Genomic DNA, 25,275 nt, shown 5'->3' with positions numbered 1-25,275 from the left:
CCTGCCAAAGCCAAGCACTTTTAAATACCTTTGATCCATCAGATATATTCAAATGGGGAATTATTCTCATATTTAAATAATGGACTAAAAAAAAAAGCCGCCTCTTAATTTTGGCTGCTTTGTGCCTTTATAGTCTATTTGAGGTTTTAAGTTGTATTCTCTACTTTGTATGTTTGAATAATCATCTTCCCGCAACAGTAGGGTTGCCATACATCCGTAATTTTGCAGACATTTCCATGTTTCGGCCGTTGGAAACAGTGTCCAGGTAGAAATTGATTTAATGTCCGGGAAAATCCAGACGTATAGCAACCCATGTCGGAAGTGTCGATTTTAGTGAATTTCCCTAAAAATAGCTCAACAACTTTGAGCAAAACTAAAAAAAGTTCAACAATTTTGCCTGCCCCCTAAAAGCAGCTCAACAACAGATTTTCAGTTTTTGAAATATGGCAACCTTTTGCTAGCAGATGGTTATATTTTGTTTCACACCATAAAATCATCATCATCATCATCGTCGTCGTCGTCGTCATCTGCTGTTTTCTGCATTTTAAACCTCTGTTGATAGCACAGGTAATTTTTTTTTTTGCCAGTTGGTTGTCATGCACTAAGGTTCTTACTACTATCGTGTTTTCAGGTGGGGGTGGGTGGGCCTTTGGCACCTCCAGATGTTGTTTGAAGTTCCATCATCCCAGCCATTTTGGCCAATGGCCCTTGGAGCATGTTCCTAATCCTGGTTTTAAGGCATTTCTCCATAGAATTTAATTATATTTGGGTCAGTACAATCTCATCTATGTTTACCGGGGGGGGGGCATTTCCACTGAAAGCAGGATTTATTCTTGCTGAGTTCAATGGAAAATATGCACAGGATTTGTAACCAGTAATATTTAAGCAGATTACAGAACCTCCATTCTTCTGGGGTAGCTTTATGAGTCTGTCTTTTCCAAGGTGGGCAAGTATTAGGTAGTTTGTTATTAGGATAATAACACAGTCGCAAGTGAAACTGAACAGTGCCAAACATTAATTAATATAAAGTGCCAATAGAATCTGGGGTATATCAAGGCCAAAAACATATTTTACTCAGTTGAAAAGGTTTTTTTCAACTGGCATCATAGGTTATACTTTGCCTTTTTAATGACTTTGTAGGGTCACATTTTCAATGTTGTGTCATTTTTTATCTCAGTAACATTTCTGAATTGTTTAACTTTTTATAATAAAAAAGCCTCCTGTTATTCCAACATTTTATTTTAGCACAGCTCCTGTACCTTACTATCATAAGAATTCTGTGTGTGTGTGTGTGTGTGTGTGTGTGTGTGTGTGAAAACACATTGCACCATGGTTCTGATTTTCCTGGTTCTCCATCTGCATCCTCCAATATGGCTGATATTTTTTTCAAAGAGTTCTATTGATGATTTTGCAAGTAGGTATTTGTGATTCAAGGACCCGATCCCCGCTTGGGGAATAAAGAGACACAAAAGAGTCTTGTGGCACGTTAAAGACTAACATGTTATGCCATAGGCTTTCAGGGGCCACAGAAACCTATGCCAAAATAAATACATCCTTAAGTTACTACAGGACTCTTCTTTTATCCTTCTGGAAATAGTTCTTAGACCCTTTTTCTTCAGAACTTCATCTCTTTTTAGTGCATATTGTTATGATGTTTAAGGTCCCTATGATTTATGGACATATTAATGCCTCTCCTACTGCAACACAGCACAGAAGTGTAATGAAATTGTTTCTACACCATTCAGATTTACTAAGAGAGGCATAGTGGTTTAGTAAATAAACACATCATGAAACCTGCTAGGTACGGCCAGCTTATTCCTACTTTGGTGATAAGTGTTTAATAAAGCCTCATGAGGAACGTTTGAGCGAATTGAGGGTTTAGCTTGGATAAGAGGAGAGTCTGCCTAAACATCAGAATAACTTTCTGATGGTAAGAGCTGTTCAATAATGGAATGGACTCCCTTGGAAGGGTGGCAGACTCTCCTTCATTAGAGGATTTTAAGCAGAGGTTGGGTTACCATCTTTTAAGGGTGCTTCAGTTGAGATTTGTGCATGCAGGGGGTTGGACTAGATGACCCTCAGGGTACCTTCGATTCTATGATTCTATGAAAAAATATTTCAATTTTAATGTGGAACAGAAAAAAGTATGTAATGGACCTTAGCTTACTGGTAGAATGGCCACCTTGACTTCTTAGTTTTCTCTACACCCACAACAGTAGGCTTCTGCCTATGAAAGCTCATATACTAGTCTATGTGAATCTTTAACAGTGTGTTTCTGTATATGTCCTACTTTGAATGATTTAATACATGGTTCAATCCCAGGTATCTCTAGCTAAAAAGATTTCACACCTAACAGGTGCTAAGAAATATTATCTGTGCAAGTCCCTAGGAAGCTACTATTGAACAAAGCAGATATCCCTGGACCAGAAAGACCAGTGCTCCAACTCAGTTTAAAGCAGAGTCCTATAGTCATTTTCATCTAGGCCAGAACTGAAGTCTGGCATGCTCATTTGTGACAAAAAGCTATACAATGTGTGAATATACAATGTGTGAATATTATTATTTCTTGTGGGTTTTTCTATGCCAAGGGTTGGGTGTTCAGTTATTTTGAAGCACACCTTTCCCCTTGAATATTGCTTCTAGTTAGGCATGTTTACTGTGAGCCCAACAGCCAATCACTATAGTTTTGCATAATTGGACAAGCAATGGGAGATAAGAGTGTCTTAGTCATTACTGACTGGAAATCTCTCATCAGCCTTTGGAATTTCATATGCAGCAGATTTTGGGAAGAGGACAAGTATACTATTTGAGGAAGTTTGAACTAGGAGTTCAAGAGAACTAGGAGTTTAGCTGAAATAACTATAAATAAAACAGATTCCTGGGGTTATTTGTTGTAGATCTGATGCAGGATTAGCAGTTCTGCTGTGTGCTTTAGGAGTTTGCTTGCTCTGAAATTGTTCTGCTTATAAATTTGTAAAGAAACAGATATTGCAGGGGCAGGTACATATCTATTGCTTTTATAACAAGGAGGCAAACCTTATAAAGAGGTCGCCCTTGCAAATTCCTATGACTCAGGAAATTCAGATGAATTATTGTTATTTTAATATTTCTGATGTATTCCTGTACATTTTAGGAAACAAGTTACAATTCTACTCCAGGTTTTGACTGAATATTTGAAACCTGCATTTGCTTACTTAAAAAGGTAAAGGTAAAGGTACCCCTGCCCGTACGGGCCAGTCGTGTCCGACTCTAGGGTTGCGTGCTCATCTCGCTCTAGAGGCTGTGAGCCGGCGCCGTCCGAAGACACTTCCGGGTTAAGTGGCCAGCGTGACGAAGCTGCAGCTGGCGAGCCAGCACCAGCGCAGCACACGGAAACGCCGTTAACCTTCCCGCTATAAAGCGGTACCTATTTATCTACTTGCACTTAGGGGTGCTTTCGAACTGCTAGGTGGGCAGGAGCTGGGACCGAACGACGGGAGCTCGACCCACCGCGGGGATTCGAACCGCCGACCATACGATCAGCAAGTCCTAGGCACTGAGGTTTTACCCACAGCGCCACCCACGTCCCAATTTGCTTACTTACACGTAAGCTATGTTGAGATGAGGACAGGACTAAGTTCAAAGTAAAATTTGGGATTAAGATTCAAGACCAATGTTTTCGATGGGGATGCAATGTATGTATAGGCATAGAATTGCAGCAAGTGTTTCAATTGTCACCTCAAAGAATGACATTAACCTTGAAGTATTTTCCACATGATTTCTGTAATTATCCAAGAGCTATACACTGCGCGGAAGATAAGGTAATTTGAAATGTAAATGAGCAGAACAATAATGTTATAAAAAGAATTGATAAATGATATACTAATTTCATTTCTGCATACTGCATTTAGATAATCTCAAATGTACTGAAATTCGATGCTTGGTTAAGAAACATTCCACATTTTATAAAAAATCATTGTCCCATTCTAAGAAAACTTAACACTCTGGAGTGTAGCCTTAAAATATTTCCCTCCAGCCATGAAGAGTTTTTGCTTCAGCAACAGAAAAGTAAGATAGGATAATGTTCTAGGGAGAGCATAACGACAAATGACCTCAGCCAGTAACATTAGTCTACGCTGACATTCCACTGTATGTCACTAAACCTACGTCAGCTCCAAAAATAGTAGGGGATAAAATAAGCCAATGTGTCAGCAAAGCAAGAGCAATCACTACGTCAGCAAATATTCAAAACTATGCCTAAGACCACATGAGATATCTAAAGCCACTTGTCCTTGATCATCAGATGCACTTGGAATGTGACAAGATCACACACACAGAGAGAGACACACACACCCTTGTGGAATATGAAGAAAGAATGCAAACAAATTTGAGAAGCACAATCCTATAGTGAAGATCCTCTAGCTAGGGACACTTGGAAGTGATGGATAGTACCATCCCTAGGGTATGGTGAACTGAGGTAAATACAGTGGTGCCCCGCAAGACGAATGCCTAGCAAGACGGAAAACTCGCTAGACGAAAGAGTTTTCCGTTTTGGAGGTGCTTCGCAAAACGAATCTCCTATAGGCTTGCTTCGCAAGACGAAAATGTCTTGCGAGTTCCTGCGGGTTTTTTTCCTTTCCCCCCTTTTTCTAAGCCACTAAGCCGCTTATCCGCTTATCCGCTAAGCCGATAAGCCGCTAAAAGCCGCTAATAGCACTAATCCGTCAATGGGCTTGCTTCGCAAGACGGAAAAACCGTTAGACGAAGAGACTCACAGAACGGATTCTTTTCGTCTTGCGAGGCACCACTGTACTCTGGGCTGCATGCTTTGGGGACCCCAGCATAGGGATGGCTCAAGGCATTACACTGCCAGAGGTGGACTCTGCTGTCCTTACTACTTCTTGTTCTCCTCTCCTTAACCTTCCAGTTTAAAATTGTTTTGCCACTACAGCAGCACCTTTTTTCTCCCTCCCTCCCTCTGAGGAAGGAGTGAGGCATTTGGGGCAAGGTGGCCCAGGTGGTTCAGAGAGTGCCTGTGCTGCTGTGGCAGCGGATAGAAAATGTTTTAGTTTGAAGTTTGTTTAAACAATCAACCATTTTGAATAAAGATTCTTAAGCCAGCAGTGATGCAGACGCTCTCTTGCGCCACCTTGCCCAGAATGCTTCACTCTGGGGAAGGACCACCTTCCTCAATGAAAGGGGGCTGGCGTAGCACCAAAACAATTTTAAATAAGGAGTGGAGAGATGAGGAGAAATGGGAGCAGGGATGGTGGCAGAAGCAACAGGCACTTGGAAGAGCCCCACAGCTAGGTGGACAGCAAGTGTGACTTTCTCAGGCACAACACACCCCTAGAGATGGTCCTAGGAACAGAAGCCTTGATACCATACTGTCCAACATTTCAGGTCAAAAAACCCCATCTTCCATGATGTGCTCCTGGGCAAGTCATGTGACCTGCGCTGCAATCTTAGCCCCTCCCCCCGTGCTTTCCCCCCCAAGATGGTCACTGCAATCTCGTAGCAAAAAACAGGGTGCCCCTTTTTTCTGGGCACTAGGTGGGTACGCAATATGCCTGAGCAATATGAGCTACAGTAGCAGAACTACCCTGACACACTATTGCCAGCAAAGAACACCCCACACAAATGAGCAATAGAATAAGGGAACATACACCATATGCACCATTATGTGTAAGTGCCATGTCGTCCTACCTTTTGTCACATACACACACAGGAAACACACACATCTGCACATGTAGGCAAGCTTTCTGTTGGCAAAGGCCAGGCACTTTCTGGATCCACTCTATCCTGTTCAATACAGGTGTTGGCACTGTCATGTGTGTTGTGGCTTTCTTACAGAGGTGTGTGCTGGGGGGGGCACGCCTCGCTTTATTGTGAGTTCACTAGTTCCACATGTAGGTTGTTATGTGGACATTTTTGCTGGCCTAGTTCCTGATCGGTAGCCACTGACAGTGTTTCTAGGGAAGCGGGGGCATGTTTCTATACCATTCTTGCATTCCCACTCATGTGTTTTTCATTTCATCTCCCAGACTAAGCAAATTAATAATAACAACAAGAATATACAGTGGTACCTTGGGTTACAGACACTTCAGGTTACAGACTCCGCTAACCCAGAAATAGTACCTCTGGTTAAGAACTTTGCTTCAGGATGAGAACAGAAATCAATCAGCAGCGGCATGGTGGCAGCAGGAGGCCCCATTAGCTAAAGTGGTGCTTCAGGTTAAGAATAGTTTCAGGTTAAGAACGGGCCTCCTGAACGAATTACGTTCTTAACCCAAGGTCCCACTGTAATAGAGTGCTCTTCCTGTCAGCATCTCCAGTCCCAGCATAATACAAGTGTAAGATTGCTCTGCCTAGTGACAGTCCTAGAGTACAGTTGCCATTTCCTGGACATATCCAGAATACTGCTGCTGCAAGCAGTGTCCTGGTGGAAATTGTATTAAATATCCAGGAAAATCCATGTCATTTTTGCTGATTTGAGAAATAGCTTAAAAACGAATTGTTTTGCAAAATTGCAAAGAAATTTGACAACAACTTTGGCCAAAACTAAAAAAAGGTAAAGGACCCCTAGATGGTTAAGTCCAGTCAAAGGTGACTATGGGGTGTGGCGCTCATCTTGCTTTTCGGGTATTTTGTCCACAGACAGCTTTCCAGGTCATATGGCCAGCATGACTAAACTGTTTCTGGCTCAATGGGACACCGTGATAAGTGCCAGAGTGCACTGAAATGCTGTTTACCTTCCCGTCACAGAGGTACCTATTTATCTACTTGCACTGGTGTGCTTTTGAACTGCTAGGTTGGCAGGAGCTGGAACAGAGCAACAGGAGCTCACCACTGTCATGTGGATTCAAACCGCTGACTGTCTGACCGACAAGCCCAAGAGGCTCAGTGTATAGGACACATGTATAGGACTGCACTGGCATACATTTTTGTGGACTAAGGCCACTTCATCAGATGCATAAGCCAAGCTCAAATATATACATTGTAATCACTGAGACTATCCCAACTGCCATTGCTGGAAAAGCAATTAAGATCAAAGCAATTAAGATTGTGTTAACAGCTCTGTTGGGGAGAAAACCTTGGTCTCAACCAAGTCCTAAAGGAATAGAGTCAAACTTGCCCATAAATTCTGAATCAGCAATTTCATGCTGGAATTTCACCTTGAAGTTCTTTTATTGAAAAATCGTGCCTTTTGGATAATCAGCAGAATGTCATGAGATATTTCAGTTTATTTTTATTATACTATATTTAGTTTGGAGACAATTTAAGAAAACAACTGTAGACACATACTGTTATTATTGTGCATGGGAATGTAAATTAAAAAGAACATTATATCTGGTTGCGTTTTAAAAAAAGTTTGTGTTAAGCATAAATATTGCAATGTTTGTGCAAATGTCACAGAGAAGAGCGCATGTTAGAAGCATAGGATTTAAAATAAAAGTTTAATAAACTGAGGGTGGGAAAGATGCACCTTAGATTGTTTCCCTCTCATTCCCTTGTGTGTCTTAAAAATGGCTTACAAATGGTGACCTAGCAATTCAGGCTATTTTTCAGAGGCTTACCTTTAAGACAGAGCACTCCATCCAAAACAAGAAGTAGCAACGAAGGGATGAATTTGGTACAGAAGCCAAGTGATATAGTCCAACAAAAGCAGCATTTCCCCCACAAAGAAGAAACACCTTCCAGAGATATTAACTAATTTCCCAGCCCCTTTTCCTGTGTAGGGTAGTCAGGTGAAAAAGAGGACAGGTCTTCTACACCTTGAACAGTTAAATAGAAAAGGAGGTTTACACATCTGCAAATAGAACTCTGTTCACTTAGTCACCTGGCCACACCACTCATGTGCCCTTAACCTGATGTCTTCATGGAAGACAATCTTACTCAGCTGTAAGTGATTGCCAAAGAAATCTAGACAGCTACCATTAACTTCTATTTCACAAAAATCTTTGCCTGATGGATTCTGCCAATTATGCTATTGTTAAAAAGCACAGCACCCAATGTGCATGCATGTTTGTGTTCATAGAAGGGCTTAATCCAACTCCTTACATTCACCCACTCCTTTCCTGTACAGAAAGACCACTCTAGAGCACAGAAAGGCCCCATTTCCCAATCCCCCCCCCCAATCTTGTGTGTGCCTGTTTACTCAGAGATAAGTCTTCTGGAGCTCAATGGAACTTACAGTACTTACAAGCAGGTCTGCAGAGGATTGCAGCTTCAAAAGTATTCACCTGTTTTGTATCTTTACAGGTTGTTTAAATTGGGTTCCCAGACAGCTAGCATATGAGTGCTTCACAGATACCGGTACTTCATGAAGCCATATTGCTGTCACAGAGGGTCCCAGCCGTAATAAAAACCAACTGTGCATGAGGAAGGGAGAAGCTAATCTGATTTGACTTACATCTGCAGCTGGTTCTCCAAGCATTGCAGCTTCACTGACTAGCTTGCAGGTGGCATCCTGCATAAACCCCACTGAAACCCCTTGAGGATGAATGGCACTGACACTTTTTATAAGCGTTTCTAGTGTACTCATGGAACTTTTAAAGTTACTATTTTGCATTATTGGTAGTCTATGTCCACAATTTTTCTGTTTGTTTTTTTACTCACATTTACTATCCTAAGTTGTGTTCTATATCATTGCTATAATACAGAGGTGTAAAAGTCATTATGTGAGGGAGGCTAGGGTATGCTGTTTTAAGAATTAGGATCACTTTGTTTTTCAACACCTTAATTTAGTGAGGTTGTTTCTGAATTTCCATTGACCTCTCTTCTTCTGGGTATCCATAGACAAATGTGTTTTCTTTTTCTAAATAAAATCTATATGAGTGTTTTTCTCTCTCTCTCTTGACCAAATATTTTTTCCTGTTTACTGCCAGAAAAGAATGTTGTTTTTAAATGCTTAGTAAACATAGCATTTAAACCATCATATTAAATGCTCAAGCTTGCCTTTCAGTGTATCAAGATAAATGAGCCTGGTTCATTATCTTTACTTGGTTTTTTTTTTTTTTTTTGTATCAAATACTTCTTATGGAAGATCTTCCAAAAAGATAATGAGAGATATATTGTGGCAAATATTGTCTCTAGTAACATATGTGAAGAAGCTGTCAGGAGATCCAGACGTCTACAGAAGTTGCACCCTGTAGAAACTCTGAATGAGGGAGAACCTCAAAACAACCCATTGAAGACAGAGTGCACAGCAGCCATGGAATGCTGACTACCTGTTTGGAAGTGGGAATGGAAAACTGGATGGAAGGAGGAATGGAATGGACTATCATACAGGAGGGCATGGCTAACTGACTGAAAGAGTAAACAGAAGCACTTTACACTGTGACTTTTTGTTCTGGAGAGAACAATTATTTCTGTCCTATCATGAAAAGTCTCACTGTGACTAATGAAGGCAATACATGTCTGAATCTTCCAACTGACTAGAAGGAGACTTGATGCTACCAAGAAGCTGCTACTCAAGGTGGTTCTGAAATTTCAAGGGTAGCTTCAAGTACCAAAAACAGGTTGGGCAGAGACAAAACCAATCAAATGTAGAGTGGGCAATGATGGTTTTCCCAAACTTGGGTTTCCAGCTGGAGTACAACTCCCACCATCCCTAGCTAGCAGGGATGATGGGAAATGTAGTCCAAAAGTAGCTGGAAATCCAAGTTTGGGAAATCCTACTCTACAACATCAGCTACATGGCTCTGGAAAGAAGCATCAAGGGCTTGGCAAATTTATGGAGTAGCAGGGATGTATCGAGAGGGAGACAAAAGTCAGGCACTTCCCAGGTCACAACTGTGGTTGCAAAGGAAAGGCTTATGACTTAATTTGCAAATGCTGACAGTCTGAATGCTGTGCAGGGGTTTATTTTCACAATGTTGCAGCAGGCCCAGAGGAAAGGCAGGAGGAGAGACAGAAGGGCAATGGAAGTAACAAATGCTGTTTGAATTATAGTAGCTTCCAAATGCTACAGAGCAACACAGCTAAGATCATGGTTGCCTTGTCTTTCGTAACATGGTGAAGGAAGACAGATGCTGCAATAAAGTTGTGTAATATATAAAACCACTATACCAATTCAGCAAGCAGAAAACATTAATTGTGAGCCGGACAAGAAAGGGAGGCTTGTTTCTTTATGCTATTGGCAAAGTCCTAGAGAAACACTGCCTTCTAATATGTCCTGAGTAGAGTTAATGCTAGTGTTAATGGGGTTATATTTTCCATACACTTCTCATTGTAAACACACATATTTCACAATGGTTTGTTTGGGGAGCTGTGTTCCCTTTCATTTGTCTGTTTTGCCTTGCCACTATTCCTAGCAGGGTGGGAAATGTATTGCAACCAAGCCATATGAACCCATTTTTCTTTTCTTTTCTATTGAATGCATATTGACACTCTTCTGCCTCGAAACACTCAGTCACCCTGAAATCTCTTCAGTTTGTTGGTATCCTAACTATCAACCAATGCACATATTGGGACAAAATGAATTTGGAAAACGATTCTCAGGCAAATAATTCTAACTTGATAACAGCTTTGAAAACACTCAATAGTTTGCTCCTACTTAGAACATTCTTTCAGTTGTTCCCAAAAACTGATATGAAGATGTTTTTGAAAGATAAACATGGTGCAAATGATTGGGTTTTATGAACCACTACCTAACATTATTGCTTTAAATCAGCCTTTCTCCCACCAGCTGCTATCCATACGATTTGGACTGCAACTCTCATCACTCCTGACCACTGACCATGCTGGCTGGGAATGGTGAGAGTTCTAGTCCAAAACATCTGGAGGGCACCAGGTTGGGAATGGCTGCTATAAATCAAACTACTCTGCTGTGAAAGTCAGGGGATTTTTTTTAAGCTTTCTAAGTCAAATTTTAAAAATGAAATGTGAAAGTGACTTGATTTTTTAAAAATAAAAACTGCACAACAGTTAATCAGTTGAAATTAGACATTAAAAATTAAACTTCAGTTCTAATTAGTCATTAAAAATATATTTGATATGAGGAACAATTCTCTCTGTTTCTCACTATTCATTTTTCTTATTTTCTTTGTTCATGTAAAACACAGTGTTACAGTACTGTTGATTCCTCTTGATGTTCTAGCATTTAAAGATTTCTAAGCAGTTTAAAGATCAAGAGAAAAAGCCCCCAATGGTCATGCATTATTTTCCTCTTTAAATAGCTGTCGGACCTAATCCCCAAAGTGCTTTTTGTATTTGAGGGGCTCTTCAAAGGGAAGTCTGGCATTAAGAGGAGGGATTGGAAGGGGAACCCCATTGTGGGGAGGGGGCGGGAGACTGATGCATTATTACTGTACCTTCCTTATCCTTAGTTCCATTTCCCTTTGCTTATTGCTCTTAGCCCAAAAAGTTGAGTTTCTGGTGTGTTTTTTTCAATTTGAAGGGTGGTAGTCAACAGTTTTACTCAGAGGCACCAACAAGAGAAACTGTCTTTGCCTTGAAGTATCTCCAAAGCTTGCTCCACTACAAAGTGAATGGGATGGGCCCTTCTTGTTAATGTTTCAAGTTCTTTGTGCATGCCAACATGGTGAGAACAAGTCTACCATTCCCCTCTTAGTTCTCTTTAACGCACTGAGAACTTGGGGGCTGGTTCTCTTCACTTTATGCTGGGCACCTAGAGGGCAGCCGAATGCCAGGAAGAGATTTACAGCCACTGAGGACAACCTGGAAACTGCACTTGTGGATCCCCATATGCTTACAGTCCAAATTCCCATACTCTGGGGTTGTGAAGCAGACTGCTTTTAAAAACCCTTGGCTAGAAAAAAGGCTCTGGTTCCTGCAGCTGTGCACAGATGAGGTTTCTCAGCAAATCACAGTCCAAATCCTCACATTTGGTTTGCTTATATACATGTGCCAGGGAGATGGGATGGGCACTATATAGGCACATGAAAGCATCGTGTATGACATGATCCTTGGGTATAGGATGCTTAAGTTCAAGTGCTCACACACATGAACATGTGGAAGCATTTCTATAAAGTCCCATGTGATGGTTGAAACATAAGGATAGGCACTGAATGACAAGCCCCTGCTACTGCATATAAATATCCATTTATAAAAGACAGAGGGAAAAAGTAACTTTTATCAAAAGGTTCTTGGGAGGGGTTAATGAGAAAACGATTCTGATGGACAATAAACTGATAAATAATAATACAATATATGAACGCATATGCTTTGCAATTTTAGAGGTTCTCCGAACATCAGAACAAGATTCCAGAACTAAAGTAAAAAGTCCTAGGAAAATGTTAATGTTAACTTATTTTTACTTTAGTAAAAAAAGTGTTCAAAACTAATACATGGTGACATGTTTTTAGTGAAAACTTAACCTTAACAATCCATTATAAAAGCATGGGAACTTAAAAAAAAAAAAGATCATGATTTTATCTGACTCAACACTGCGATATGCAACCAAATTAACATTTTGACAAAACTTAATTTACTGGATCATTCATGTGCATTGCGAATGGCACTTTTATTATTTGCTGGTTTGTTTGTTTGAATCTTGCACACCGCCTCGGGGAACTTTCATTTGAGAAGCTGATTAAAATAGTGTAAATAAATGATAAAGAACAAACCTGTGTACATGTAACCACATAACTACATTTGTACATATGGCCCCCCCCAATAATTTTTTGCTTCTGACTTACCTATCTTGTCTCTCAACCCAGTCAAATTTTAGATTGCAAGCTCACCAGAACAGAGAGGCCTCCCACACCCAACTCTACTGTCTTTCTTTTGTGCTTGTGCTCACTTTAAAGTACCAGATCTGTTGACAGTGTGATCTATATGACGGGTGGCTGAAATGTTCTCAGCTTGCCTTTTAGCCAATATCTAGGGAGGGAACCTGTGGCATTTCAGATGTTTGACTCCATCTCCCACCAGCTCCACTCAGCATAGCCAATGGTCAGGGATGATGAAAGTTGAAGTCCAAAACTTCTGAAGGGCACCAGGACTCCCATCACTGCTGTAAATATTACATTTTTTCATGCAACATAATAATAACAATATTTCACCTGGAAATCTGATTTCTTGGGGATTAACTGCATTCCAAACTGATATGGAGACAAAATAAATCCTAAATCCTCACTTGATGTCTTGTTCAAGCAAAACTTCCATTGGGAATAAGGATGGAATGATAATGTGAGATTTGGCCTAGAGCAGCAACTTTTCCAAGTAGTTGATTTTAATCAGCTCAGGACTGTTTATACAATAAAATATGACACTCATGGAACGTTTATATCCTGAGATAGTTCATAATGGGAATGTCTAAAAAACCCCAGAGTCCTTCAGCAGTAGTTCTCACACAAAATTGTGTGTGTGTGTGTGTGTGTGAGAGAGAGAGAGAGAGAGAGAGAGAGAGAGCACAATACACCTTGATATGTCTTTCCTTGTATTTTCATAGATTTGTTCTTCCATTTTCCCTCTTTCTAGTAAGATCAATAATGGAGAGAAAACTATAGGAAAATCTATGATGAACATAAGATGAATCTGCTGGATCAGGCCCCATGGCCCATCTAGTCCAGCATCCTATTCTCACAGTGGGCAACGTAGACCCATGGGAACCCTCAAGGAGGACCTGAGCACAAGAGCCCTCTCCCCCTCCAGCAGCTAGTATTCAGAAGCATTACTGCCGCCAACTGCGGAGGCAGAACATAGCCATATTATAACTCGTAGCCATTGAAAGCCTTGTTCTCCATAAAAAGTTTCTTCTAAATGTTACCCTAATACTAGAAAAATTCAGCAGTGAAATAAGCTACCTAGTGGAGCTATGAGATCTCCCTCCTTGGAGAGATATTCAAATTCCAGCTTTCAAGATATGTTTGGTCAGGCATCTGTTGAGGATGCTTAGGCACATGATGTTCTGTCTCTAGGACTGAACTCCAAATCACTACCGGTCATCTACTACATATAGCAGCTGTAGCATTGGGATTAATATCAATGTCCAGAGTTTATTAGAGAGCAAAGAGGACTCCTAAAAGCATATTAACCACATGTTGTAAATAAATATTCTAAAATGCAAAGTCCTAGCAATACCTCTATTTTTTAAAAAATAAAAAATTACAAACCACTTATCAACACTACTGTTTAGGCATCTAAGCTCCAGCTAAATAGGTAAAAGCATATTCCAGCCAGTTCTTAAATCCTATCTACTAGCTTGTAGCCTGGCCCTGCTCTGCTTTGCCTTTCATGCTAAATATGTAAATAAGCATGTTCTTAGCAATTAAGATGAAGATAAACCTGCAACAGCTGAGTTGTTTGACAAAACTAAGGGCTCATCCCTACTCCCCTTTGTCTTTCAATTTCTTCCCTCGTCCCTAGGCACGGACCCAAGAGGTTTTTCTTGTGTTCCATCTGTTTTCCTGGGAAAACCTGTGGTTTACTGCTGAATGAGAACAAGCATCAATCCGCAGAAAACCTGATTGAAATTCGTTGTGATTTATCAATAAACCATGGGTTTTCCTGCGAAAGCGGCAGGGCAAAAGAAAAACCTATTGGGCCTGAGCCTAGAAACCACGGGACAAATGGAAGTGTGAATGAGCTCTAATAGAGGTGGGATCATGGAACTGTTGAGTTGGAAGAGACACCAAAGGCACAACCCTCTTAAATGCAGGATTCACAGCTATATAATCCCTGACATATGGCCACCCAACTGCTGTTTAAAAACCTCCATTCCACGTTGAACAGCTCTTACTGTCAGAAAGTTCTTCGTAATGTTTAGTCGGAACTTCCTTTTTGTAATTTGAATCTATTGGTTCAGGTCCTGCCCTCTGGAACAGCTCCCAAGCTCTACTGGGGCTTGCTTTGGACTTGGGGGAAGCAATAGCAGAGACACCAGGTAGCAGAAGTACTTTCAACTACAGCAGGGAGACAAACATAGGAACAAATTCATTGCTCACACCTCTCCCTGGCTCAGAAGCCCAAGGGTAAAGGAGGCAGCTATACCACCACTGTGCCAGGTTGCGTTCTCTTCCTCCTGCCTTTTTTGTACTTTAAAGAGTCCACTGAAAGGAAGGCACATGCAGGTTTCACACACACCACTTCACTTACTTTTGAGGTATCTCTCTCATGGTCGGTGTGGATGTGGGAAACACAGAAATGCAGTTTTTAGTGTGCTTGCATAACCGATGGCTATGCAAGGAGATGGATTTACCTTTGAAATTTCACTCCAGCTTTCCTTTCCTGTTACAATAGGCACGGGGAACCTTTGGCTCTTCAGACGTTGCTGAACTACAACTCCCATTAACTCCAGCAAGCACTGCCAATTGTCACGGGACCATGGGAGTTGTAGTTTAGTAACATCTGGAGGGACAAAGCTCACCCACACTGGTGTTAGGACTACCTTAAAGAGAAATGTTCTGTCATTTTCTTTTTTTAGTCCTCCACATGCCATTACACACACACACACACACATATACACACACACACCATAGTTGTATACACCTGGGACTGAGATTTTTACATTTTAACACTAATGGCATAAAAGTGTAGGAGGAAAGCCTTCTCATTCCTTCCACAACTCCCCTTCTCCCTCCCCCACCTACAGTGAAGATGACAAGGTTGTTGGGAAATCTTATCAGTTTCAAGGCTGCCAATAAGCTTCACTTCACCATCCTCCCCCTGCCTCCAGTGTAACTGACAACCTTGGGGAAAACCTTGTCACTCACGCTAGGGAATTTTTACCCATCCAGTCCGTTTCCCTGCCACCATAGCTGAAGAAAAGGAGGGGGAGGTTCCACCCTCAAAAGGGGCCATGTATAAGCACAAGCACTCCTGAGCACAGCAACACTTAATTTTTATAGAAACTAACAAGGTATTAATTTCACTAAAAGACAGAGGGAGAGATAGCAAAGGAATTGACAGTGGGATAGACTAGAAGGATACCTATGGGATTGCATCTGTTTAGTCACAGGGTAATATGGACAGGCAGGTAATGGAGACTCATTCTGCACTGGTCCCAAAAATGTCCCCCTTTAAAAGCAGTTTCCAAGCTACCACACTTCCCTGGCATAGAGGCAGAGCACACATTTTGTAAGTCATAAAATGGTTCACTCACAAAACTCTTCAAATGTTGGATTCATGAGCTTTCGCATACAGCAATCAGAAAAGATGCACAGGCAGTAAAATGTTGCTTAGTTACAAAAGGTAAAGGTTTCTAAACTATTGGTAGTGAAAAACACTAGCTTCAGACTCTGTTCAGGTCTGAAACAAAAGAGGCTGGTTAAAGCCAGGCTCAGAGCTTCTTATATACTGAAGTTCACATGGGTAGAAAGAGACAGACAGACAGACAGAGGCTTGGTGACCCATTTCCTCTCAAGGTGGGAAGTGATGACATAGGCTAAGCCTGGCCTGGCAGGACAACTTACTCCAAGGTTTAACCCCTTCATGCACTAATTAGATTCAAAGATGCTAGAGCTATATGAGGCTGGAACTCCACACAGACAACTCTGTTTTCATAAAATGACAGTCCGTAAAATCCCACCTACACCCATTTAGTCCAGGAGGAAATCCAATAAGGAAAAAGGGGGGGAAAAACTTTTGCCAATGGGCCATTTTTGATATCTCAATGACCTGCTTGCAACATTATGTCCCTGTCTAGAAGCACCTGAGGTGTGGTGACATTTTAGGCATGGGTGACATTAATTTGTCAGTTGGCAGTAATGAGCATTGACTGAAGTGAGGGTGGAAGGTGCACAAAGAATAATCAAAATGCTTCAAAATGCAAGGCTGAGTCTGGTCAGATAGCTGCATTTACAGCCCAGTATGTATTGCCAGTCCCAGCTCTGTCTGTCAACTGCACTAAAGGCTCATCCACAATTACGATTTGCCTGATTTGCCCCGTACTTTCAAGGCACAGCTCTGCGTCCCAGTGCTTTTTTATTTGTCCCATCTCTTTCTCCACTCTTCAGCTCTTTAACACTGAATCAGAATAAACTGCAGCTCAGGTTTCCTGCAGATTGCCATTTACTCCCCATTGGTTTTCAAGGGGGAAAGCACCAGGGCAAAAACAGAAACACAAACCTATGCCTTGTAACATGGCACAAAAGGAAGTCTGGATAAGCCTACATCTGCCTTCCTTCAGACAAGTGCACTTAGGTGCTCATCCAACGGCATCTGCTGCTCGCTCCCTGTGATGAAAGGAGCAGGAGATTACAAGGTTGCTCTAGCAGTTGATGACAGGCACCTTGCAAGTAAGATAAACTTTGCAGGATATCTGTACCAAGCTAGTTGAGAATAGAGCTTAGTAGACGAGCATCATTTTAAAGACGTCCAGCGCTGCTGCACCAACCGCTTTCAGCTATAAACAAAGTCTCTGCATTGTTTAGTTACTGAATATATGGCTAGGATCCATCAGTGAGTAATAACGGGATCAATCAATTGTAAGCATGGGTCACCAGAGATCCAGCTGAGGAATAATGCACAAAGAGGCTGGATGAAAATGAGTTCAGACAAGAACAGGGTTAACAGGTGGTTCCTAAGCAAAAATAGATGTCCGTGGATAGTTCCTCTCAGAAGAAAAAAACAGGAGGAGAGGGAATAACTCTCTAACAGAGTACAATTGCTGACTAAGTTCAGGGCATAAAAGCAGAACAGGCTTAGCACTGCTTTTCATCCATAAAGAATAACTATATGAAGCATTTTTCAGCTGCTGCATTTGCTACAGGAAACTGCAGCAGAGGACTCGGGAATGACTGGCACATCTTGTCTTGCTGCTGCCTTGCACATGTAATGCAGTTCTGAACGTTCTCATTTTTTAAGCATGTATTAAGGTCACAAAACATGATCTTTATTAAGGCAAATATTCAACTACACACACCAGTTTTATCGGCTTTACTGTTCACGTGGGTCAGGAACTGCAGACTTGATAATCAAGGGAGGGTGATGAGTTTATGACTGGGCCATGAGGACACAATGCTTACTGTGATTTCCTAGGCATTTGTGGGAGTGTGTCAGGCAGGGGTCAGGAACCTCGGACCTGGGGGCTGAATGCAGCCCCCGCAAGCCCTTAGGAGTCTCCAATGGTGGGTTGAATCTGGAAGATCCCAACTGCTCCTCCCCAGCCCTGCTCTGCACCCAAAGAACATAGTCATGTGTCCTTTGACTATGTTAAACCTATTGCTTGCCTAAATGGAGGAGAGAGAGAAGTAGCAGCCTGTGAATTTTGTGTTGCTGGTATGTAGTTTACTGTAGAAAGGAAAGACTCTCACTCACTTTTTGCCTCTGGCCTCAGGCACCACTGGCATGTAGCCCCTGGAAGGGTTGCCTACAAAAAAAAGTGGTTCTCAGACTGAAGGAGCTGCCCCTGCCCTTAGGTAGGGCATGGCTGGTGGTAGGAAGCACAGAAATTTTAAAGGTGGGCTTCTTGCACATCAATTCCAATCACCTATTGATCCAAATCTGCCTGACTGAAGGCAATGTGGTGTAGTGGTATACGTGAACAAACTAAAACCATACAGAAGTTGCAGCTGAAGGTGTTATTAGCCTTTATCACAATGCATTTCAGCCTGTGCCAACCTCCCTTGAGGCTGAAATGAGCACATGTAAGGAAAGCTTAAAGGTTGCATTGCGTAAAGATAAATATATTCTCTATGAACTCTATCGTAAGAAAAATGGAATGCTTACATGGTGCTGTTAATATTCCCATACGGAGCTTTGATATGTTTAGGCTATGACATTGTTGGACAAAGTAACCAGCCCCCTTAGGGGTTGAGTCAAATCATTCTAATAATTTCATTTTATTCTGACATTTAGGATGGAATTCAACATCACACTCTTCCAGTAATTCTGTCTGTCCACGCATTGCATCTTGCCAGATGTTCTCCTCTCTCCCTGTCTTTGCACTGTTTTGTGGGTTCTCCCGAACCCCAGAGCCAATTTTGGAGGGCACAGGGAAAGGAGGGAAGAAGTCCCCATTGCACAAGTCCTTGTGCAGGGCTTTTGCTGATAGGGATGGTTAGGTGAATAGCCCTTAGCTGGCTACCTTGTCTTAACATTCTAATGCTAAGTTTTCTTTCCTGAGGTCCTTTGGAACTTCCCTCCTCTGGAAACTGAGCAAACATTTGGCCTGGATATTATTCAAAGCACAACAGAACATATTTATTTGGGCTAGAGTTTGTTATTGCTAAGTTAGGTCATTAATTTCAATAGGTCTACATTGAATGAAACCTGGTTGAATACTGCTCTTTGGGTGGATATCTTTTTTTACCATTGTTGTGTGTCTACCTGACATCTGAGTTATACATTGTAATCAGCTGCTAGCATTTGGGATGCAGTGGACCAGAAATTTAAACAAATGACTGATCAGTGTTGTTTATAGGACATTTACAGAAACTAGCTAGTGTGTCCCAACAGAGTGTAATTTTGTTTCTGCATTTTGTTCTGGTTCCTGTAGTTAATATGCATATTAAGACATTTTATCATTGTTTGCAAGCCTGAAAAAGTTGCTCTGCTCAAGAATACTGCATACAGTCTCTTTGCAGACATTCTGAGGGCATGCAAAACATTTGTATAAAATGGATGCTTAGAAGAGGCAGAGTGATCCTCTAGCCATATAGAAGACACACACAGGGCCCCCAACCTATTGAAACCAATGGAATTATAATCACAAATTGTAAGAACAACATGTTATAAAAGGCAATGGCTGATGCTGAAAAAGGTATCCTAGTGCTGAGGTCTTCTCCTGTCCTGTGAAATGTGAAGCATCTCTTTTATCGTGATGCAAGGGCACAACATGATGTCTTTCCATTCCACTCATATGTTTCAACTGTCCCTATTCTAAATTGCTCGCTTCCACTGAAGGGAACGAGGGAGCCCACAGTGGGATGACAACACGCCGTTGAGTAAGTGCTGCAACATGTTGTGGAACATTGGAGAGACGCACCACATGGTGTACTGATTTTTCAAGCATCTCTGCATCTTCTGTAACATTTAGCTTCTACCTTGGTTGTTGTGACTTATTTAAACCCATCCAACTCACAAGGACACAAGGATTTAAACAGAACTTAACCTCTCCTGATCAGCAGTCAAGACTTCTGGATGCTGGGGGGGGGGGGATTCTCTTCCCATTTACAATCCTCAGCACTCATATAGTATAGTGCCGCATTAGTTACATACCCCAATTAAACTTGCAACAGGGATGTTCAGGGTACAACCCTATACTTGCGTCCATGGAAGCATGCACTACTGAACACAGTGGGACTTGCATCAAAGTAACCTGTAAAGAATTGCACTGTTAATACTATCAGAAACTAGTGTCCTTCAGAAAGTTTGAGGGCTTCCTTCTTCTTCCCTCTGATTTCTCCATATTCCTGTTCCTGCTACAGTGATCATTTAAATTGAATAATGCACAATTTATACATAGCAGTTGAAATGATTCTCTTCAAAATAGTGTTTTTGAATTTCCGGAGCTTGCTAACATTTTTCAGTGCATAAGATCTACTGTAGACTGGAGAGAGAAGGGAGAGAAGCTAACAGTTCAGCTGATAAAAACTGACTGTGGCTGACAGGCAAAAAAGGAAGAAGGATGCCTTAACTCTGCATATGAAATGTGTCATTAAGCAATTTATTAATGACAGCAGCCTCTTTGTTCTTGCAGCCATCAGTGAAGATACAGCAAAGGAAATGGAGGAGCTGCAGTTATGCATTTGCAATACACAAAGTCCTTGTTTTTCCCACCAGGCACTGCAGGATAGCAATTGTCCATTCACAGCACATAGCAGATAGTCTGCATTTCAGAGCTAATATTTTACCATTCCTAAGCTGGCACTTATGAATCAAGTGCAGTTATTTGTTTCTCCCCCCTCCCCCCCACAAAAAACCCTTCAAAGTACAGTATATTGCTAGGGTGACCCATCCAAGGTTTCTGAATTCGTAAAAGCAAAATGAGTTTGAAATTAAGAACAATAATTTTCAAAAATGCAACACGTCCCTCCTTCCGAACAGCTCACAGAGCTTTCAGAGTGAGGAAACCTTGCAATGCCTTCAGACAATACACCTTTCTGCCATTATATACGTGTGTGTGCATCATGGGCTATTTGGGCAGGATTTTAAACATGCATCTCTCTGGGAGTAGCTCTCTCAAATGCATGTTGCAGCCACTCTCCTGAAAACAATGTGAGTTCTGTTCAGCTGAACCACTGCTCCTGCTCCCTGCAGCACTAGCAGGTCACTTGAATGCTGCAGCCACCCTCTAAGTTAAGAGTACAGGCTGTTGTTTGATGACCAGTTGAACGTATATGTCACCAAACAGTCCTGAGAAAATGCTGTTCACTGTTTTGCCCTTCAGCTAGCTGTTAATATGTTATCCCTTTGTTGATAGTTTCAGCACAAACCCTTCAGTGAAGTTAAGGAAACAGAGGAGCATTTGTAACCTGCTAAAACACCCAGAAGATAAAGATCTGTAACATATATTGCTAAGAAATATTTTTTTATTTGCATTGCCATTCATTTCTCCCTCCATCGGTTAAAAACACATGATATTCCTAGTTATCTGTTCCAGCACATTTACAGCAGAGTCCTTTTCATGTCTACTCAGAAGTAAGACTCGTTGAGTTCAGTGGGGTTTACTCCCAGGTAAATGGGTACAGGATTGCAGCCTCAGTTACCTGTAAAGCTTCTCTTTTTCAAGCCACTGAAATGCTTAAGAACTAAAGGGGGGAGAAAGCTCTCCTAATGGTCATTAAGTGTTACTGTCCCAGAACCTTTCCTTTATCTTTTGCACTCAGTTCAGTTACAATTCATGCAAGTTTCCGTGGCTTAGGACAATACCAACAACGATGAAAATGCAGCCACGGATATTTAAAAAATAAGCAAGCAGCAGTTTTCTTAGTGAGAGCCATCAAGGTTTTCTTCCAAACACAAATATCACCTCTGCTACTAACTTTGGCAAACGCAATCTCTCTTTCTCTCCGCTCCCCCTTCCTGCAACCTTTAAAACAAACCTTCCCACCCATGACCATGCCGTTTCTGAGGATTTGCTATATACATACCTCAACCATTAAACAAGACATTTAACCATAGTGGCAGTTCTGTGACCTTTGAATGCTGCGAAATCTGTAAGCGGCGCAGCTTGTTCATGAAGACTTGTGCTGCAGGATCCAGAAACTGCATTCAGGATGAAGCAAATAATTGAGGGAGACGCGCGAGAGGAGAGAGGAAGGTGCGCATGGACATGTGCAACGGGGTGGGTGGAATGACCAAGGAGACAGGAGAGTGCCAAAGAAGCAGAAAGAGAGGAGAGGCTCTCCACAGAAGACGGCGGCGGCACTTTCCTGCCAGACGGGTGCTGGGATAGAGCGCTCAGCTGGGGCTTTGCTGCAGTCTCTGAGTGGCTGAGTGTTCAGCAGCAGCAGCAGCAAGTCGAAGGCCAGTGCCGTGCCTGGCTGGGAGGTGCTGTCAACTGCCACAGGCACAGCCGAGCCGGCCAATCAGCTTGCGCCCTGCGAGCTCGCTAGAGTGAAGCCTGCTCTGTTTATGTTTCCTCGTTTCAAGAGTGACGTCAAAGGGGTTTAGTTTTTCCTCTGCATGTGCTATTAATTTTAAAGGACTACTATGGGAAGAATGTGGCAGTGATTTCGGCAGGCTACCACCCTACTCTAGAAAGAAACCAGAGCTGGAGGTGTCCCCCCCCCCCCACAACCCTACCCCCGCCAACAGATTATTCTTTTTTTAAAAAAAAGGGAAAGAAAAGAATCAAGATCTCACTTAGAAATGTTTTTGCAGTCAGCTTTGCTGCCAGAGCGAGCTGATGAATGCCAGCAAAAGAAAAAGGCTTCACATATAGATTTGTGTCGGGACGCAAGACTGCACGTTGCAGGGGTTTGATGGAAAGAATCTAAATAAAAAAGGAGCTTTGGGCTATGTGCGCACATTTTATTCTAGAATCAATGGAGACTGGGTATTTGGAGGGGTTTTTTTTACATAGTCTACACAGTGTCTAGATTATTTTGTTGGTGTTTTGCCCAAAAAAGTGCTTCTTGAGAAACTGATTTCATGACAAAAGTAAAAGCTCATTGTAGATTGATGCAGTACCCTGCAGTGTGTACATGGGCGTAGCCAGGATTTTTGTTGAGGGGGGCAGGACTTTGGGGGGGACAGAACCAATGTGACTGATCAGTTATGTATGTATTTCTATTGTTTTTCTATTCTACTGCCCCCTTCCCCCCCTTGGCTACACCCATGAGTGTGTCCACTTGAAAACAGATGAAGGTAGTCCCAGCAGTGGGTATACCTGATCAATGACTTTGTGGGTAGGTGTATATTAAGACTGCAATCACCGCTTCCTTCTTCATTCACCTGGGGCATATGAAAGGAGGAAAAGGCACAGACAACCTCATCAGGGCAAGGGCTTTCAAATGGATCTGTTCTCATTCTGTGTTCTGTTGTTATATATAACATATATCCAAGATCTATGAAGAAGAGCTGAAAGAGGACTTGGATCTGAAATGTCACTGTACTTCATGTTTGTTACTTCTCTAGACCAGATTTCCCATGCTTGAATGTTTCTGGTATTTGTTGATATCAGATTTATTTGTTTTTATTTCCAAGGATTTGACAAAAATAACTGTTTCTTAAGTTTTACTTATCAACTTCAAAACATGGAAACTAACACAAAGTCCACATTTAGAGCCCCAGGCAGCACTCCATTTTTCTGAGTAAACTTGACTCCAAGCCACAGAAAAGCTGTAGGCGGTGAAGGTCAACTGTAGATGAAGGTTGCCTTCCACTTCCTAGCCACCATGGTGCGTGGGTGGGTGTTGGGGGGCTAGCAACTGTATTCAGTGGCAAAGAACAAGGAAGCAGACCACATACTGACACTCTTTAACTTGACGTTCACATGGGAGAATGAGGAAATGGAGGGAGAAGGAGGAGAGATTGCGTAAGAAGACTCAGTGGTCCATCAGAGCAGTTCCTGGGCCTGCAAACTGAAGAGAAGGGGGGGGCACTCACAACCATAAGATCCTCCTCCTTCTTCAGATGTGGAAAATGCACTAAGAGTGAGATGTCCTGGCTCTCTCTGGGTAAAGCATTCAAACTCAGATTATGGTTTCTGCCAAAAACTTCCATGCTCAAATCAGTATGGTTCATGAGCAAGGCACAGGTTAAAGGCACAGCAGGTGCAATATGTTGGCTGCTTAAGCTAAGATGCTGATCCAGTCGTTGACACATACCAGGGATCCCTATTGTAAAGTAATTGGGTGGGCAAGGGTTTAGTGTGGCAAGTGAAGCATGTCTTTGGACTGGGCAAGCAAACGGGAACTCCTTCTGGTGGGTTGGACCTGAGCTGTCCATTCATGCCAGTGCTGGCAACTCCATGTTCTAGGCAACCTGGCATCGGATGCTCCTCCAGAGGCAGAGGCTCACCAGTAGGAACTGGAGGGAACGGATGCTCCAGCAGTGCAGGGGCTATGGGCTGGGGTGGCATGGGCTGCTTGGGGGACACTCTACTTGATCCCTCCCCGAGATCAGACTCCCCAGGTTCTCCCCAGGCAACTCCGATGTCTCTCATGGCCAATCTCAGCCTGCTGGATCCCTCCCTGGAATAATCGGCTTCCAGCTCCTCAGGCTTCTCCCACTGTTCCTGCTGATCTGACCAGCCTCTCCAAGACATCTCCATGAGACTTGTGACACTAAACTTGTACAAAGGCCCAACTGATGGTGTCTCTGCTAATCTAATTGTAATCAGAATGCAACATGATATTTCAGCAAATAACAGTTGCTTTTATAGCTTGGATACCAGATCTTTGCAAAAATCTAGAAGGTTTAAAGCATAAACTCAGTGCATAAGTGCAATTGGAAATTGTGTGAGTTCCTGTGATACATATTGTTTGTTTGTTTGTTTGTTTGTTTGTTTGTTTAGTAGATATGATTGTGGCAATGAAGGAAAGTCCTTGGCAGTGCTAAAGGGAAGGTGGTGATTCTACAAATGCTTTGCTTATAATACAGCACTGGATTAAAGTATTTGGAAGTCAGATTGATACAAATGTGGTACAAGCCGGGTGAATCAACACCATGTTTGAGCTGTAATAAATAGTCATGCATAGACATGTCATAATTTGGAAGCAGAGAATTATCTCTGATACATCTTTTAAAAAGCAAATGTGAATGTTAAAAGAATCCTGTGAACTGCTCCAGTTATGCTGGAGGGGTGAAGTGGCAAGACAAATTTCCTTAAAATCATAAAGCACAACTGGATTGCTTTAAAAATCCTTTATGAAATGTCTCACAGGTTCAGTAAAAGGTTGTTTCATGTAATCTCCCAAGGGAAACACTAAAAGGTTAAAT

General features: G+C 42.0%; 1 protein-coding gene and 1 long non-coding RNA gene across 3 annotated transcripts in view; one reads left to right on the top strand and one right to left on the bottom strand.

Moving 5' to 3' along the window:
- Positions 1–8,616, top strand: part of LOC310704581 — a 53,245-nt gene extending 44,629 nt beyond the window's left edge. The window contains exon 4 of the long non-coding RNA XR_014524898.1: positions 8,242–8,616. This is a non-coding gene — a long non-coding RNA (uncharacterized lncRNA). The remainder of the gene's footprint in view (positions 1–8,241) is intronic.
- The window catches only part of PDE7B (phosphodiesterase 7B), a 165,178-nt gene that overhangs the window by 111,892 nt on the left and 28,011 nt on the right, over positions 1–25,275 (bottom strand). Inside the window, exon 1 of one of the 2 annotated variants that reach the window (XM_083498174.1) lies at positions 21,981–22,440. The exons of the other annotated variant lie outside the window; for it this stretch is intronic. Within the exon in view, the coding sequence (XP_083354300.1) occupies positions 21,981–22,001 (21 nt within the window). The 5' untranslated portion in view covers positions 22,002–22,440. Of the gene's footprint in view, positions 1–21,980; positions 22,441–25,275 lie in introns of those variants that run through there. 2 annotated transcript variants of the gene reach the window in all.

This window comes from Podarcis liolepis (assembly GCF_965112155.1).
Source record: "Podarcis liolepis genome assembly, chromosome: 3".
NCBI classification, from domain to species: Eukaryota; Metazoa; Chordata; class Lepidosauria; order Squamata; family Lacertidae; genus Podarcis; species Podarcis liolepis.
Note: the sequence above shows the minus strand (reverse complement) of the source record. Positions and strands in the feature narration are given on the sequence as shown.